Source organism: Argopecten irradians, chromosome 16 (assembly GCF_041381155.1).
Source record: "Argopecten irradians isolate NY chromosome 16, Ai_NY, whole genome shotgun sequence".
Lineage (NCBI taxonomy): Eukaryota > Metazoa > Mollusca > Bivalvia > Pectinida > Pectinidae > Argopecten > Argopecten irradians.
The window spans coordinates 24301305-24321194 of NC_091149.1; the positions used below are offsets into that span (position 1 = coordinate 24301305).

General features: G+C 35.4%; 1 protein-coding gene across 1 annotated transcript; it reads left to right on the plus strand.

Annotated features, from left to right (window-relative positions):
* The first annotated feature begins 11353 nt into the window (after nt 1–11353).
* Nucleotides 11354–16444, plus strand: LOC138310532 (3-[(3aS,4S,7aS)-7a-methyl-1,5-dioxo-octahydro-1H-inden-4-yl]propanoyl:CoA ligase-like). Its single transcript, XM_069251785.1, has 2 exons — nt 11354–11421; nt 14188–16444. The coding sequence occupies exon 2, from the start codon at nt 14193–14195 to the stop codon at nt 15834–15836; it is 1644 nt and encodes a 547-aa protein (XP_069107886.1). The 5' UTR covers nt 11354–11421; nt 14188–14192; the 3' UTR covers nt 15837–16444.
* Nucleotides 16445–19890: the final 3446 nt, after the last annotated feature.

The following is a 19890-nucleotide window of genomic DNA, read 5'->3' on the forward strand; positions in this document are numbered from 1 at the left end:
GTCGTTACATTTACCACATGCTCGATACTACAGGGGTTACTATCACTGTCGTTATATCCAAACAATCCTCGATACTCCAGGGATTACTATCACTGTCGTTATATTAACGGCCCATCCCCGATACTCCAGGGGTTCCTATCAATGTCGTTATATCCACACAATCCTTGATACTCCAGGGGTTACTATCCCTGTCGTTATATCAACGTCATCCTAGATACTCCAGGGGTTACTATCACTGTCATTATATCAACGTCATCCTCGATACTCCAGGGGTTCCTATCAATGTCGTTATATCCACACAATCCTTGATACTCCAGGGGTTACTATCACTGTCGTTATATCAACGCCATCCTCGATACTCCAGGGGTTACTATCACTGTCGTTATATCAACGTCATCCTCGATACTCCAGGGGTTACTATCACTGTCATTATATCAACGCCATCCTCGATACTCCAGGGGTTACTATCAATGTCTTTATATCCACACAATCCTTGATACTCCTGGGGTTACTATCACTGTCGTTTTATCAACGCCATCCTTGATACACAAGGGGTAATTATCACTGTCGTTTATATCTACCCCATCCTTGATACACAAGGGGTAATTATCACTGATGTTTTATATACCCCATCCTCAATACTCCAGGGGTTACTATCAATGTCTTTATATCCACACAATCCTTGATACTCCAGGGGTTAGCTATGGTCATGTAAGGACGGCCTCCCATGTATGCGTTGTGTTGCGTCTATGCGGTGACCGCCTTATATCCCTACGGCCCAATAATCCGAAGGCCCATTAGTCCTAAGGCCCGTTAGTCCGAAGGCCCAATAGTCCGAAAACAGATAATATAACTGGAATTAATGTGCGAACATTTTTCGAAATGAAACAAACGTTTATTACAGTTTTCGAAGCAAAAGTGCTAAGGTCTACTTATTATATATAATTACATGTATGTGACTCTATATAATAAAATTCTGATACGAAAAATGATAATAAACAACGAAAGTGTTGTTGCGAATTTTAAAAAAGAGCATGCGTAATGATTAAAATACGATGAACGGATCTGATACAAAATTATAAAGAGTATATATATTTTTGAAATGCTGTTCTACAGCAGATTTATGGAGAAAAAATCGGCATTTTCGGCGAACACGTTGTCCAAAAAAATTCCTTTCGAGTTACAAGAACATTTTATGTATGATTTTTGTCATTCGGACCCAAAAATTTACTTCGTATTATCCGAGATCTTCGAGTTTTCCGAATTCGAATTATCCGAGTTCTTTAAACATGTGTTTGTAATATGCATTTTTATATGTACAATGCAATCCGGTTAAAAATCTCCCCCAAAAATATCATTATGCGGGCCATTTCCGTCATAAAGGGTATTATAAACAAGTCAAAGAAAGGAGAAAGAAACGCAAAAATAGGTCTTTAAACACATGTACATATTGTACAATATAACGACGTTTACATGTAAAATAAAGTTCATTTTTCGGTAAGATTTGATTATATAATTCATTTATTCATGGAGCAACGTTTAATTCTTATGACACAATCAAATTTACAGTGTACATAAGGACTTACAAGTCGTATCCATCTTAAAGGCTTGTATGTTTGTAAGATATATTCATCGAACATATGCTTGTGACGATATCTTATTAAGGATTAAACTTTGGATTAATATATCATGTTTATGGAGAATAATAAACAAATAATTAGTGTTCATCATACATAAACCGCGAAGCGGTATTATGATCGTGAGTACGACTAAGCATTTTATTATATTTTTTTAATGGTAAATTCCTCCTCATCAATTAATAAAAATTTATTTAAATTAATCAGTATACTTCATATTTACTTAAGATAATCGCTTCAATACTCAAAAATTTATTTGGACTCATTTGTCTATGAAATCATGTACTGCCCGTCATCTCACCAGATCGAAACAACTTCACAAACGGCGACGCCATTTTTTCCTTTATGGACTGATAAAGTGAATTTTCGAGAGGGAGTGATTTTGCCCTTGATGAGACAGGTAATCAGTGATTTGAGCTCCAGTGTTTTTGGTCTATTTCGATCATTTTTAGGACAGATGGAGACTCAGGGAGTGGTGAGGTTTATATTGATGTGTTCCTGATCGATTTTGTATACATTTCGAACTATTATTTCTAGTGTAGAAAGCCAGCGAGATGTTCACATTGTATCACCTCATTATCTATATTCACTATAGCCGGCCATGTAGCGTTGAGTCGTGTTCATCCAACCGTCAACGTTACTGATTGATATCGATAGTGCACTGACCTCGATACTGACTGCCAAGACGAGTGTGTATGTATATTATATAATCATTATAGTCATGTCACTCCAGAGAGAACTATCAGTGCACTTTTATCACAAGTTTCTAAAGGGTGTATCGCATGAAGATGTGTTAAATGGCTTAGAAAAACTGAGAATCACAGATCAAGTGAAAGCGGTCCAAATAACAGAGAACAGAGTTGTGATTACTTGTCAAAACGATGATACAAAACGTGCGCTACTACTCAATGGAGCGGAAATAAAAAAATCAAACGGTGAAAATTTTTGAAGTCGAAAAAACTGTGACAAATGTTACAATCAAAGATGCACCATACGAACTAGGCGACGATGCTATCGCTTCTTATATGGCTAGATACGGCCAAGTCGTATCAGGTAGTATACGCAGAGGTAAAATTCGTGATACTAACATTGAAAACGGCACAAGGTATTTGAACATTATAGGATGTGTCCCTACCCTCCCGTTGCGAGCTTCAATTGGGCGTTGTTTTGATATAAGAATATTTGCAAATAACAATAGAACTCCATGTTATCATTGCAACTTAAAGGACCACCCATCATTTAAATGTCCAAACAAACCAGTGCGTGAGCAAAGAAAATGTTTTATTTGTGAAAATACTGACCATCTTGCTCGGAACTGTCCACAAAAAGAAAACGCCTGTCTGTAATTACTGTAACATGACCGGTCACATTCAATCTGAATGTAGACAACGGGATTCGGACCAATACGGTGATTACGCGGAAGAAATCAGAGAAGGTCGTAAAAAAGAAGATGACAAAACTGATGACGTAATACCTAATTCTTCAGATAGGGATTCCGTACAGAAAAAGCAAAATCAACCGATATCTCTATTACTCGGCGCGTCTAACGCGAAACGCATCCAGTTCAACTCGAGAAATATTATTAAACGCCTCGGTGTCTGGTGCATCACTGGCGGAAATCAGCCATTCAATTGAGGAATCGCTCTCCTGCATACCTGAAGACACTGACATAAAAAATGTCACAGTTTGTCTGGGTACCAATGACGTGTCAAGAAACCAAGGCGACTCTGACCAAATCATTGTTGACCTAACTTCAGCAATAAATGAAATTGAAAATCAATTCCCAGATGTTCCCATTGGAATAATGTGGAATCCTACCCCGAAAAGGAAACAGCGAGAAAATTTCGTTCCTGAACGAGATAACTGAAAGTGTCAATAGTTTCACTGAAAAGATGTGTAAAACAAAATCCCATATAGAATACATTGATATCCCGCTTCTTTTCCGTAGCGACGGAATTGTTAATGATCATCTATATGACGGTTTTGACACCTCAGGTGTACATTTAAATAAACAAGGAGCGTTCAAGTTAAGAGAGAAATTATCAGTCTTCATGCAAACAACTGTAGGACCAATGCTGGGCACGCCAAAAAATAGAAAACGCTTTATGAGTTCGGCAACACCACCTTCAACTGAACGACAACACAATAAAATCCAAAAGTATGGTACCCCAGAGAACAACTGAATGCTTCTAAACATAGACCTTTAAGCAATATTCATAAATTCTAACCACTTTATATTAACTTATGTCTATATCTATAGCATCAATTAACATTAACGGGCTAAGAAATGTTGAAAAAAGAAATGCTTTTTTCTATTGGTTAATCAAAAAAAAAATTGATGTAACTTTGTTACAGGAAACCCACTGTACTGACAAAGATATATTCATTTGGTCTAAAGAATGGAAACATCTAGGGGGAGGCAATAGTTTATGGAATATAATGGTACCTCTGCCTCAAGAGGCGTCGCTATTCTAACAAATGGGAAAACTAAATTGTTTTTGAAAGAACTTAACAGAGATAAAGATGGAAGGTTATTAACATGTATTTTAAAAAATGACGAAAGAAATATATGCAATATAGTAAACCTGTATGCACCTAATAATAACTCTGAACGATACCAATTCATAAGAAAAATTATTAACAATCACCTATTTGATAATAGTTATATATATGCTGGTGATTTTAATTGTACGCTAAACAATCAAATAGATAGATACCCACATAAAAATGCAGATGACTCCACAACATCATGTCTAAAATTTTTAATTGATTCATTTCAACTTGTGGATATTTGGAGACTTCGTAACCCTAGAAAATCGGAATACAAATTCAAAAGAGGAATTTCAAAATCAAGAATAGACATGTTCCTTGTTACCAAAGACATTGAAAATGATATAGCCAAAACAGATATTACATCATGTGTTCATAGCGACCATAATATGATTACATTAAAAATCAATACAGATAAGGTGACAATTGGTCCAGGGACGTGGAAAATGAATGTTAATACAATAAAAAAACGATATGTTCAAAAATACATTTCAAGCCTTTTGGACTCATTGGGTTACAGAAAAGAACAAATATGATAATTTGAAAGACTGGTGGGACATAGCAAAAATTAAGATTAAAAGAAATAACAATATCTGTTGCAAAGTGCCTGAATAAGACCGACAGGTACATTGATGAAATCGAAAAAGAACTGGATGCATTAACAAAGACTAACCCAGATAATGAAAAAATCAACATGCTAACTAACATTCTGAGAGAGCATTACAGTAATAAAGCAACAGGGTTGAGAGTAAGAGCGAGAGTGCAGGAGTTCGAAGAGCATGAAAGATCAACAAAATATTTTTTTAACCTAGAAAAACAGCGTGCTAAAGAAAAGCTTTGGCATAAAATTAAAACCGCAGAAGGAGATTATAAAAAATGACATAAATTCTATCCAAAGAGAACAGATTAAATTTTATAAGCAACTCTTTACATCGGAAGGATGGGACAGAGATGCTGCGGATATTCTTTTAGTTAATCTAGAGAACAAAATTTCAGATGATCAAAGAACATGTATGGATAAAGAGATGAGCGAAGATGAAATATTTAAGAGTACAGTATCAGTGAAATGAAAAAGAATAAATCCCCGGGTGAAGATGGAATTGTTTCAGAATTTTATCAGATTTACTGGCACATAATTAAAAAAGAATTTATTGAACTAGTTTATGAAATATGTAATACCAATAAGTTATCAACATCACAAACAAAAGGAATACTAACGTTATTGTACAAAAAAGGCGAGCGTGAAGATATTAAAAATTGGCGACCACTAACGATGCTAAAACGTTGACTATAAGATAATTGCAAAAACATTGGCCAACAGAATAAAGAAAGTTCTTCCAGATATCATACATCCGGATCAAAAAGGTTTCGTTCCTGGAAGAAACATTGCCGACGCGAATAGATTGAATACAGGATGTATTTGAATATACTGATTTAGAGAATGAAGAGGGGTCTGTTATCTTTCTAGATCAACAAAAAGCTTTCGATAGGGTTGAATGGGGATGGATAGACAAATGTCTCGAGCGGTTTAATTTTGGAATAAATTTACGGGGTTGGGTACAAATGTTGTTAGTGGATGCGAAGACATGTATTAAGACAAATGGTTTTATCTCGAATAATTTTGGCATTTCAAGATCTGCAAGGCAGGGCTGTCCAATCGCACCAATTTTGTACATTATTCAAGCAGAACCTTTGGCATGTTCAATTCGCAAAAGCAATAGTATAAACGGGCTTAAAACTTTCAGGTCAAATTGAAACAAAAATTAACATGTTTGCTGATGATACGCAATTGTTTCTTAGAGATGAAAAGTCAATTACGGAATCGTTTAAAATTTTAGGACATTATGAAAAAGCATCAGGCTCAAAAGTAAATCTACAAAAAACTACTGGAATATATCTTGGAAGATGGAAAAATAATCTACCTAGATTTACAGCAATCAATTGGACACGATCGAACATCAAAACACTAGGTATTCACCATGGGCATGAAATAGATAACGACGCAATATGGAGAGACAAAATAAATAAGATTAATAGTTGTATGCACGTTTGGAAAGCGAGAAACCTGTCTTATCTTCGGTAAAAATGTTATTATTAATTCACTTATTATATCTAAGATTGGCCACGAAATTAGACGCTCGTGGAATACCTGATAAATATTTGAAGGAATTAAACACACTAATTTGGAATTTTTTGTGGAATGGGAAGGATATGGTTCCTAGAAAGGTGATGCGTTCTCCAAAGTGTATTGGAGGCATGGATGTTATGGATGTTAGGTTTTTTCACATTGAGTAAACAAATAAAATTGTTATATAAAATCATTAAAACTCCCATTACTTCATGGAATGCAATTGGTCAGTACTGGCTGCAATCATTAGACAGTAAGTTTGGAAGCAATTTCTTTCTGTGTAAATGCTCAGACACTAATTCGCTAAACTTTAGTCGTATTTCTAAATTTTACAAAAACTTGTTATCAGCATGGTCAACACTTTTAAGAGTTAATGATGCAAGAAACATTCAGGAACTTTTGAATCGAGAATTATTTGGCAATCATATGATTGTCTTTAATAGAAAACCACTTTTCTTTAACTCCTTTTCAAGCAGTGGAATACATACGATAGGTGATGTATGGGATTCCACACAGAAACAGTTTCAAAAGTGATCAAGATATTTATGGGAAACTAAGAGATAAAAGAAACTGCATTTCAGAGTTATCAAGATTGAAGTCTGCAATACAATGAAATATAAACGAATATTACGCGAGGAAGATATCTTAAATGAGGAAAAATCTAATATTTTTGTGGATTCTGAATTGAATATCATTGATCGATATAATAAAATAATCGAATATAAAAATTTAAAACTCAAATCAGTAAGCATGAAACTTAACGGGAATAATAGACCCGATTGTTGAAATGAAATGGGAGAAACCTTTATCTAATACAGATTTTCAAAGGAAAGAATATTCTGGTTTAAATTTGTTTTTAATATTTTAACAATGGTCTTAAGATTAAAGTATTTCATAATGGAGAATTTATCCACCTAACTTATATTTAGCAGAACAGAAAGATAAATTGAAAAATCGGTAATCTCAGAAGGAACAATGATCATTTGTCTGCACAAGTGTCGAAAACGAATATATACAACATTTATATCTTCAGTTATGTGCTATATACTAAACTTATATTTGGATTTTATGGAGTACCAATAATGAATTACGTTGTGTACCTGGATCTATTATTTTCTAGGAACAACTAGAAAAAGAAGATAATTTGTTATTCTTGGTCTATCTTGGATAAAAGTGTTACTTAGTTTGATTTATATTAATCACTTTTTTTCTTATGTATCATGAAAGAGGTCAATATAGGAAATGCAAGAATTGTACATTAAAACACAATAATCATGACTTGCCCAATACACAGAAATTACAAAAAATACAACTTGAGGAAGCAACTTAAAAATGAGTTTCTGGCTTTTTTTGCAATTCTAAACAGAAAACAGTTGAGTAACTATTGATGATTGTTTTCCAAAATTTGTGATTGTAATACCCAAGTAAAGCTATATTTGAATAAGTATGTCACATGTGTAGCCTGCTTAAAAAAAACCCTTGCACTTTATAGGTGCTCAGTTGACGTATTGTGTTAACAGGGGCAATGCATTCTATAAGGAAAATATTTGTAATTATACTTTGGTAATATTATTTCAATGTTGTAGCCTGGCAATATGCAACTATGGGCAGTGGGACGTCTTTGTTTTTATAGCAGGCATGCATGCTAAAGGTACATTGTGAAATATAAATTAACACATTTCAGTTTGACGTAACTCGTAAACACCTCAAATTAAATATTATATCATATTAGATAATATTATGTCAGATGTTTGGTCTGTAACTATATAAAACAGCATGCTTCAGGCAGGGTAAATTTTAGAAAATATGTAATAACAACATTGTCATTGATATGTGATATAGAGTATTAAAAATCGAAAGAAAAATAATCACCGTGATGAGAAAATGAGAATAAAACACGGTATCAGCTATGCAAATTATCTCAATATGTAATATGCATTTGTATGTATGTATGTATGTATGTATGTATGTATGTATGTATGTATGTATGTACGTATGTATGTATGTATGTATGTATGTATGTATTGTATGTATGTATGTATGTATGTATGTATGTTTGTATGTATGTATGTATGTATTGTATGTATGTATTGTATATATGTAATGAAATGTATGTATGTATGTATGTATGTATGTATGAATGTATGGTATGTATGTATGTATGTATGTATGTATGTATGTATGTATGTATGTTTGTATTGTATGTATGTATGTATGTATGTATGTATGTATGTTTGTATGTATGTATGTATGTGAGGGTGAGTGTATGTGAGGGTGTATGTACGGACTATGTATGTATGCATGCATGTATGTATGTATGTATGTATTGAATGTATGTATATATATGTAAAGTGTATGTGTGTGTGTGTGTGTGTGTGTGTGTGTGTGTGTGTGTGTGTGTGTGTGTGTGTGTGTGTGTGTGTGTGTGTGTGTGTGTGTGTGTGATGTGTGTGTGTGTGTGTATGTGTGTGTTAGTGTGTGTGTGTGCGGCATGTATGTATGTGTGTGTATGTATGTTATGTATGTATGTAATGTATGTATGTATGTATGTATGTATGTATGTATGTATGTATGTATGTATGTATGTATGTATGTATGTATGTATGTATGTATGTATGTATGTATGTATGTATGTATGTATGTATGTATGTATGTATGTATGTATGTATGTATGTATGTATGTATGTATGTATGTATGTATGTATGTATGTATGTATGTATGTATGTATGTATGAATTATGTATGTATGTATATACAGTATATAAGTGTGTACTGTATGCATTAGTTAAAAATGTATATTGTATATTGTGTAGGTGTATGTGTTGAAGTAGAATAGATAAAATTCAGTTTAAAAAAAAGGAAATCTGCTGTGTTAGCTGGTGGTTAGTCCAACCGATTGATCATCACCCTCATATGCTGTAAGATGTGTATTTTCTTTTGTCTTGCCTCCTTTTTTTCATTTCCAAGGATACTACATGTAGCTGTTCAATAATGACAAACATATACATGTACATGTTGTACTGTTATGCTATTTGGTTTAGTTTTATGCGAGTCGACTCATTCAGAAGCAAACCACGCTGCGTATATGCATTTTGAGGATAAAAAATCGTCATTTTCTTGACAGAAAAAATCTCGCTTTTTTGTAACTTTTCAGAATTAGAATAATTAGGCTTGCCAATACACACAAACACAGTTGTAGTTGATTATAGCGTGTGTCTAACTACGTGAAATCCCGGCGCGCGCCCCTAACGACCAGCACGAGACAACTACGTGTACTTCAACGGCGAAGCACTCCTAGACGTCGTTTTCAAGTTCTTTTTACCATATCCTTCGGGAAAAAGATTAGATTTTTTTTAAATGGGGGTTGAGTGAAATGTGTTTATACTGATATAGTGTGTTACCATCATCTTTCTAAACAACGTTGTCTTTAACAACGCCATAATTACTGTACACGAGGTAGTTCGTTTTAACAAGTTCAACTCACAATTTTTTATTAAACACTTGTATCAAATTAAACGGTCCTCCTGTATCTTTTTAAAACACTAGCTTTGCATTCCGTGAGTCTGCTTGCGAAAATCGACTGAGGATAAAGATTTCGAAATGGTTTTGTGATGTACACGTTTGTGAATGATGATATCTACAGTGATAAGTGTGTCTTTGAGAGTTTTTATCCCCCGCCCAACGAAGTTGGCGGGGGATATACAAATGGGTTCCGTCCGTCCGTCCGTCCGAATGGTTTCCGGAGCATAACTCTAAAACCAGTAGAGATATTTCCACGAAACTTCATACAAACATTGGTCTTATGGTCTAGTTGTACCTTTTGCTATTTTTAGGTTTTCATTTTTTGCATTTTTTTTCCGTAACCATGGAAACATTGCTGAAAATATCATATTTTTGTACCAGGTTCGGTTTCCGGAGAATAACTCTAAAACCAGAAGAGATATTTCCCACGAAAACTTCATAGACACATTGGTCTTATGGTCTAGTAGTACCTTTTGCCTATTTTTTAGGTTTTCATTTTTTGCACTTTTTCCGTTACATGGAAACATTGCTGAAATATCATGGTAAATGGTAACATGCTACATTGAAAAACCCCACCCATCTTTTGTGTATATAGTCTAATATAAATGTCAGAGGCTGTATACCTGATTCAACAATTGCAGAATTATACTCCATCTTTCTTTAGCTCAACTTCCTTTTTATTGTTTTTTTTCCATACACATAAGTCTCCACAATTAAACTTTACTTCAGCTTTGATATCTTCCCATTGGGCGGGGGGGGATTTTGAATGACTATGTCCTTGTATACATATGAATATAATTTCACATTCTTGAAATGAGCCAGCTTAAGCAATAATGCATAATTTTACGGTGTCTAAAATGCTGGTTTCTAGTTCATTTCATACATCGGAAATCGCCTCTTGACATCTAGGCGGAGCATTGCGCAAATAGAGATCGTCTTCAGATTAAAAAGAATGGTGTAATAGAAATGGTCAGAGCTCTTTATAAGAAAAAAAAAACACTATTTGAAGTATGGAACAGATTGTATACAGCTTTTCGGATGACACAGTCGTATTTGGTAACTGTACACAATATTTATTCATGTCGCAAATTGGTTCTTTCTGTGTATCATCTAGATACAAATGGGAATCATGCATGCAAACCATTACACAATACGTAGATTATGATAGACAATTGATACGGTTAATATTGTGTCATACATTGTATTAACCTGGTGGAATCTAGAACAATGACCGAAATCAATAACCGAATTTTGTATTCGTTCGCCTTAAGTAAGGCTTTTATAACATGAAATTGACCTCAACAAAGATTAAAAGTTCCCAAATATATTTATTAAACATTATTCTAGTATGCCTCTTGTCCGACACCTTATGCGACTGAAGGACCGTAATTATGATAAAGCATGTTTTATACTGAAGTACGTATATGGAACACTTATGTGGGTTGGAACAGTCGTGTGTGTGTTTTAATGATACAACGGTGACGTATGTAGTGTGATATAATACAATGTAGATAGAGGGGATATATCTCAGAGCGGAAACTGACCTTATACCGTACACATCAGATACGAGGGGTAGTAATACAGGTAGGTACATGTATACTTTTGCGTTTAGAATATCTTTTTTATTCGTCATGCTTGTTGTTCAGTTCACTTAATGATAAGTTTCTTATATATTCAGGTTTAGTTAAGATATACTCTGACATCGAAATTAAATCTTTATAGTAAAGCTAATATATATTTTGTACTTAACATTCTGCGTGTTGTGGTTAAGTCAAATCTGCTAATTGTTCAATCAAATCTGCTTATTGTTCAATCAAATCTGCTTATTGTTCAATCAAATCTGCGTGTTGTTAAATCAAATCTGCTAATTGTTCAATCAAATCTGCATGTTGTTAAATCAAATCTGCTAATTGTTCAATCAAATCTGCGTGTTGTTAAATCAAATCTGCTTATTGTTCAATCAAATCTGCGTGTTGTTAAATCAAATCTGCTTATTGTTCAATAAAATCTGCGTGTTGTTAAATCAAATCTGCTTATTGTTCAATCAAATCTGCGTGTTGTTAAATCAAATCTGCTTATTGTTCAATCAAATCTGCGTGTTGTTAAATCAAATCTGCTAATTGTTCAATCAAATCTGCGTGTTGTTAAATCAAATCTGCTTATTGTTCAATAAAATCTGCGTGTTGTTAAATCAAATCTGCTTATTGTTCAATCAAACCATGATGTGGTTAAATCAAATCTGCGTGTTAAATTAAATCCTCGTGTTGTTAAATCAAATTTGCATATCGTTAAATCCAACCTTGTTGTGGTTAAATCGAACCTATGTGTTGTAGTTAAGTCCGTCATGTGTGCTGTTACATTTTGTAAGTGTAGTCTAAATACGAAATGATAAACTTCAGTGATTTTAGTAGTTCCTAATTTAATCATCATGTGGTCTACTCTGAACGTTATTGAAACTGGTTTTGTGTTAATTTTCACTTAATTCAGTCTTATAAAATTTACTATATATGTTATTGAAACTGATAATGAAACTGATTTTGTAATTTGAACCCCATACCCAATAAAGTTTACACTCTATGTTGTATTTTTGTATTAATTATAAATTCTCATTACTAAAGCTGTTTTATCAATATCACAGATCATTCATTACATAGTATAGTGCGCCTGACGAGGCGATAATCTGAAATTGGATATCTGACTATAATTTCGAAAAAAAAATAATCGGGTATTTCTTATTCCTCAGATATATAAAACATTCTTGGCCTATACTCCGTCATCTAAAACCGTATACATTATCAACAAATAAGGTCACAAAAGGATGTCCTCAAATATGTCCAACGTGTTAATTGTATGCGAGTTTTGAATACATATGTATGGCCTAGAATACATTAACTAGTGCTCTATAACCTGAGGATATCACTACTGCCGCTTAACTCAGACCTGATTAATTAAAAGCAGATGTATATAAGAGACTGCAGAATCAAATACATTTCCATAGACGACAATGTTAGCATTTGCCACTGTCCAGGTTAAACGAAGTTTTCAAGTCCGGTCATTTATCGCTAATTTTGAAGAGGGTCATCTCACACAATCGGTAATAATGTCTGTTTGTTTGTTTGATTAATTAACGTCCTATTAACAGCTATGGTCATGTAAGGACGGCCTACCATGTATGCGGTGTGTTGCGTGTATTTTGTGCGAGGTGCGTTTTTTGGGAGACTGCGGTATATTCGTGCTGTGTCTTCTTGTATAGTGGAACTGTTGCCCTTTTAAAGTGCTATATCACTGAAGCATACCGCCGAAGACTCCAAGCGACAAAATTGTTAAAGAAGTACCATCTTGAAATATTTTATGTACGGGATTCATCTCTTTGGCTGAATTCCACACTAAATGGAGGGGTATCATTTAGGCCATTCTCAGTGTAAGCAAAAATTTTGCATGAAGATACATTAGGATTAGCTGCATACGTATGCTATTCAGAATATCAGATTTTTTTGGGCTCATGGTAATTTTAGAGGTCAGAGGTCAAAGGGTGAAATTTCACATTTTCATAGTAAAAGGCCTAATTAATTAAATATTAGAATAAAATAAATTAAGATGATTTATTTTTTGCAGTTTTTGCATGTAAATATTGCGTTTGTGAAGTTCAGTTCAGAAAACTGATGAACAATTCTAAAAGTAGGTTAACAGTGACCTAGTTAAGTATTTGTTCTATATGACCATTAAAAACTTAAATATTTTTGCTTAAACCAAGGATTTTCCAACACTTTTATAGCTAGAGATTGATGTTTAGTACTGCATGTGTATCTTGACAAGGCCTGCTTAAGATGCTTACATCCTAGAGTCATATTGGCTAGGTCACGTGCATAAATTGAGTCATATTCAGTTAATGGTATCATATTTCCACTAAGCATCCGCTGTTTCCCCATGTTGAAAGCAGGATCGTTAATTATTTCAACTTTAGTAATGACTTTTTTTCAAGCAATGCCTTCAGTGAAGGCAGGATGTTAGAATTGTGCCTGCTTTCCCATTGCTTGATCGTAAAAGGCGACTAGATTTAGAATCTTAATTTCGTGTTGCGTCATTTTGCAATAGTGGAACCCTTGCCCATTTTATAGTACTATTCTACTGAAGTATGCCGTCAAAGACACCAACCAACGCTCTACACAATAAAAACAATACTATTTGTAAAGTATATGGTGAGTCTTTTTCAGGCAACATTCAATTGTAACATAGAAGCGAGCGCTTAACTCAAAGTCAAAGAGGCAGCGGTGTCAATAGAGATTTTTGCGATATTATCTTTTCTAACTTTCCGGACTTTCATTAAGATAACGACTTTATTCTTTGTAGGCACCATGAGTAAGCTGAGCTATCTCCATATAAATCCAGCAACACCGAACACGTACATGACACTGAACGATGCTATGAAGAGAAATGCAGAGAAGTATCCAAATACAGAGGCATTCATCTACCGCAACGAACACGGAGATCGCTGGAGTATAACCTTCGGTGACCTATATGAAAAGGGCCAATGTGTGGCGCAGTACCTCGTTACGTCTGGAGTACAACGACAGGACAAGATTGGCCTGTTTGGTCCTAACACTCTGGCCAGAATTGTAGCAGAGTTCGGCATTCTCTTGGCTGGAGCGGTCGTCCTTCATCTCAATGTCGATGTCAAAATCGCTAGCGATTCAAATGATGTTTTAGAAAAAACTAAATGCAAAGTTGTATTTGTTGATCCTGGTGAACACGACATTTTTCTACCGACCATACAAAATCTGAAAAACGGACGTCAGTTGATCTTTCTTAGAAAACCAGGTTCAGTCTACACCGACCCAGTCTTTATCGACGATATTCAAACATCCCGCGATACTTCCGTAGAACTACCGGAAGTACAACCTGAAGACGAGGCTATCATATTTACCACGTCCGGTAGTACTGGCAAACCCAAAATGGTTGTTCATTGTCATTTTGATTTTACTGTAGGCGTCGAAGCCTATTGTGAACTTCTTCCAGAGTCAAAGAGAGCATTTAATGATCGTCCGTTCTGTTGGCTCGGTGGAACACAAGCTTTCCCAACAGTTTCAGGGTTTACTACTGTTTTCACTGATTCTAACCTTGGTTCAAGTGGAAAAGGCATAAAACTTATCTGGAAAATCATAACAGAAGAAAAAGTCACAGATGCTATGTTCATGCCATATTGTCTGTATGACCTGCTTGCAGAGCAAGACAATATCGAAGACGATGGATATCGGCTGGAAACTATAAGTACAGGTGGTCAAGTTATTGATAAGCATTGTACCAAAGTTATTGGCAGATTCTGTAAAAAGATGGTCATTGCGTATGGGTCAACAGAGGTTTTGGGAATCGCGTTCCATCTAGTAGAAAATAGCGAGGATTTCGAAACAGGATGTGTTGGAAAACCAATACCTGGCGTAGAAGTGAGGATAGTTGGTGAAAATGGGCAAGTGGTGCCGGTTGGTGAAGAAGGGGAGTTGCAGATCAGGAGTTCTTTTCTGACGACAGGATACTTCGGCGAAGAGGAAATGACAAACAGGGCATACACCAAAGACAGACCCAGCTGGTTCAGGATAGAAGACATCGGCAAAATGACCGAATCAGGCGAACTAATTATGCGCGGAAGAGTAAAAGAGAACATATCCCGAGGGGGACGTAAAATCCTACCTGGGGTGGTAGATGACGTGGTGAAGAAGATGGAAGGTATTAGTCTTGTGGCGACAGTGGCGGTACCGGATGTACGTTTCTATGAGGAAGTGTGCGTCTGTTATACTGCCACTGATGGAGTGGATCTGTCTCCGTCAGATGTTGAGCGTTATTGTAAAGAGAACTTCTCTACAGAGGAAACTGGTGACGGCATGGGATCCAGCCCGACATATTTCGTCAGGTTTGACAGTTTCCCTACTGTCTTTACTGGAAAGGTTGATAAACAAACACTGAAGCGACAGGCGGCAGAACGCTTGAATCTTACCCCTAGATGAAATCAAAACATGGATTAAAAGACATATCAATAATATAATTCAATTTATTTCTATTCCATATGTTATATTCATTTCTATTGTTTAGAGTTTTGTACAGAAGAATATAAAAAATATTAATGTCTTACAGAAACAATTCCATTTAAAAACAATAAAAATTATTTTATTTCTGCGAATGCTTTATTTAGCGTCTTTTTATTTTCAACATATTCTAAAATGCATAGATTTGCGACCATGAACTATTACTGTCAATCGTACAATCATTTAACGTTTTTTACTATTTTTTTTTGCAAAAATTTGAATTGATATAGGAATATCCTGAATTTTTGTATCTCGCGATGATAATAAACGGTTTATATCAAAAAGTCTTTTTATTTTATAAAGCATGTGGACTTTCCTGTGGAAATGTATATCTACAACACACTTGCTATACCACAAACGCCACAGTATTATTACAAAATGTAGATTTCGTGTCGACATTTAATTCATACTGAGTACAAAGACGTTGATGATAAAACATGTTGTTGGTTTTTTTCTCGTGTTTTTTCACCTATTCTGATTCAGACTCAGTACGTTGCCAGATGTGAGTACATACTTTGAATAAATCGGCAAAAGGTGAGATTTTGTTCCAAAATCATGAAACAAAACCAGAACACACATACTAGACGGTTTGTATAAAAAAATCGTGTTTTAAATATTTAACCCTTTTCGAAATTTTTGAATTCTGCCAGAAGAATGAGCGTAATAATTGATGGACGTCCAAAAATTGATCGACGCGACGTAAATAGACTCGTCCCGAGAGTGAATCACTTCTAAGAATTTGAGGCGCGATATCGCTGATGGAAGTGAAATCGAACGTGTGTATTTATGGGTTTTTCACCCGAATTCTTTGCCAGATTCCAATGACCTTGTTTGCAAATGACCACGAAAAAAGTACCTGAGGCCAAAATCCTCGCACATCTATATTGACTCATTGTACCGATGTACCGCATTGTTCAATACGTTGCATGTCCTCTCACTCTGTTAGCGCACTTAGATAGAGTCGATGCATACTGGGCGACCGTGACCAAAAGATTCGGACCACGTCCTTTTTTAATACTATTTCATGCATGGACAAATTTTAAAATTTTCATGGTTTCATTTCCCATTTCAGTAGCAAAAAATTCAGACTGATTGCTGTATATTCTATTAATAAGAATAATTTTCGATTGGTAATTTCAGGAAATACATGTATAGGTGTTTACGCAAGCTGATTCCAAACCCCCGATTTTTGGGACTTCTGTGTCATGTCATCCTCGATACTCCAGAGGGATCGATCCACTGCAACGAGCCATGTAATCGCGTAACTGTGGGGTGACCGCCTTATTTTCCCTACGGCCCAATAGTACGATGGTCCCGTCAGTCGAAGGCCCATTCAGTCCTAAGGAAACCGTTAGTAGAAGGACAATAGTCCGATGGCCCGTTAGTTACGGATAAACAGGTAATACAATTGGGATTTATATGGAATAGTACTTGAAATGAATCACAAACGATTTATTACAGTTTTCAGTTGCTACCTAGGCATTGCTCATCGAAGAAATGACAACTTGCTGTTCCATAGTAATTTGTAGATCATCAGTGCGAAAAATGTTTTCGTCAATATACCGTTAATTATAACAAACTCTCCTAACTTGCAATATTTAATAATATCGGACTCTTGAGGTGATAACCGAGGCCTTTCCGGACTACCGGCCTACGGACTTACTGGCCTTAGGCCTTTGCGGCCGTAGGGTTATAAGGGTGTCTCACACTAAATGTGGTGGCTGTGTGGACGTAGATGATGTTTGGCGTCGCCTCTCTCTGTTGTCACTTCAAAGGAACTTGCCTGGGCTTTGGTTCCAGCTCTTTTCCCGATGAGCTGCATCCAATTATTACCATGAAAAGGGTCCGGGGTGTAGAGATCGTAAGTGATCGGAACCTGGTATAGCACAAGGATTGTGTCATCTTAGTGACGCACTTTATATTTTGTCTCCGTGAAGGATGATTATATATTGAATGGAAAATTATCACTCTCTTTCCAACTTGTCGTTGTACCATTTTGGCACTTATTGTATGTATATTGTGTCATGTGGTAGTGTTATTAGTATAGCTATAGAATTACATGTGTAATAGTAAAAGTGTTAATAAAATTGAATTAAATTGAAATTGTAATAATACCCACCTCGAAAAATGACTATTTAAACCGCTAAAACCACACGGACCTGGCACGATTTTTTTAACAGTATACATATATATTATTATAGTATCTATAATATATATATATATTGTAAACTGTTGGTTAAAAAAATCGTGCCAGGTCTCTGTTTCTAAAACTTGGTGTGGTGATGTTTTGGTCTCGGGGAGTTTTTCTCCTTTCTCGTGTACAGATAGAATAATGAACTTCACTGTTTTAATCTTAGAACCCTAAGACCTCTAGAAATGGTCTATGGACACTCGGGTGGGTCCAAGTTGATATAAACTTTAACTTATTCTCCGGAACACATCACTTGGTGCTCACAGGCCTCAGACCACAAAACGTGTTCTAACTTGTCTGCGGACAATCTGGTTTATCTGGTTTAATATTCAGCAAGACTTGATAAATCAACAAGTGGTCACTAAAACATATGGGATAAATTAAGAATCTAGATGTTAGGGTCTATGTCTATACTTATTAATGTACATTAAGTTCGCGCGCTGATCATTATTCAGTAAGGATTTTTCAGTGATCACTTTTTCCCACTTGTTTTGTTTTCTCTCTTGTGCCACTAAAGGTTGGAACATTATGCCGATTCTTATATTTTAATTTTAGTAGATGAATTATGCTTGAAATCTTCGGAATGATACCAACTACCTAAGTATTAGCACGACGGTCTGCAAATAGGCCCTCTTTTCATGAGACGGGAGCTGCCTGCTTTGTTGCAATAAGTATACATTGTATATTATGTTTATCGCATATATTTATTCTTTTTTATATATATAATTTTTTCCCCCCCCCCCCCCTTTCCTTATCTCTTTCCCCCTTTTTTCTGGCTAACGACGGATGATATTGGAAAGGCGGTCACTAGTTTCTGTGCTGTTTTTAACGGATATATTTTACTTTAGATATTGGCAGTGGAAATATTCCGTATATTATGTATATTGTAATTATGTATATATATATATGCAGTGACCATAATACTGTAGTGATATATGTTTGTAGGGGATAGTACCATTGGAAACCTCCAGTGTCTATACTTATACGCTCTGTAGGCTGATTAACGTGGATAAACCGACGATAGGGGGGGGGGAGAAGGGGGAATAACCGACGATGGGGGGATAACCATAGCTATATGTACGATTTTATATGCAGTTTCACTCGCATCTCTTGGACCCACTCTTTGCAGTGTCTTTTGACATTCTGATCCTCGACCTAACTTTCTGGACAAGACAGACTTCAGAACAAGTGCTCCTTATCGCGAACCCCTGAGGCAAAGCCCCCGTTGTAGCCTCGACCGATCGATTATTTTGTTTAGAAAGTTTATGTACCGTTACGAAAATGCTGTTGGACAGTATATTCTGTTGCAATATGATTTACGGGTCATTAATATAGTTGTTGATTAGGATCCATTTGCATCCATAGTTTTTATTCATGCTATGTCTTTTGCTATTAGTGGAATCTCTTGTCCATTTTATATAGACTATCTCAACTGACATGCCCGACACACTCACCCTCGGTCAGTTTTACGACTTGGCTAAACTAAACTCCCCTTATATGTAATATGTGTTTACACCCCAAGATGATACAAGGAATGAAGTAGTATGATGAAACGCCAGGAGTTTCCAGCAAAAACTAAATGGTACACTTGCAGCACACTTGAACTCCTACTTGACAGTGTGATACTAATAATGGACGCCAGAGGTACCGTTGAGGTATGTATTTCACACATTTATATGTCAAAAATCTCTTTGGTCTGTAGTCAGATATCATATTCTGTGGACAGTCAATTAAACTTGCGATTTTCTTACTTGATATATACAATTGTAGTATATATTAAACTCA

Bases quoted from the DNA above. Each gene is read 5' to 3' on its own strand.
- LOC138310532 (XM_069251785.1), top strand. From the start codon at position 14,193: ATGAGTAAGCTGAGCTATCTCCATATAAATCCAGCAACACCGAACACG.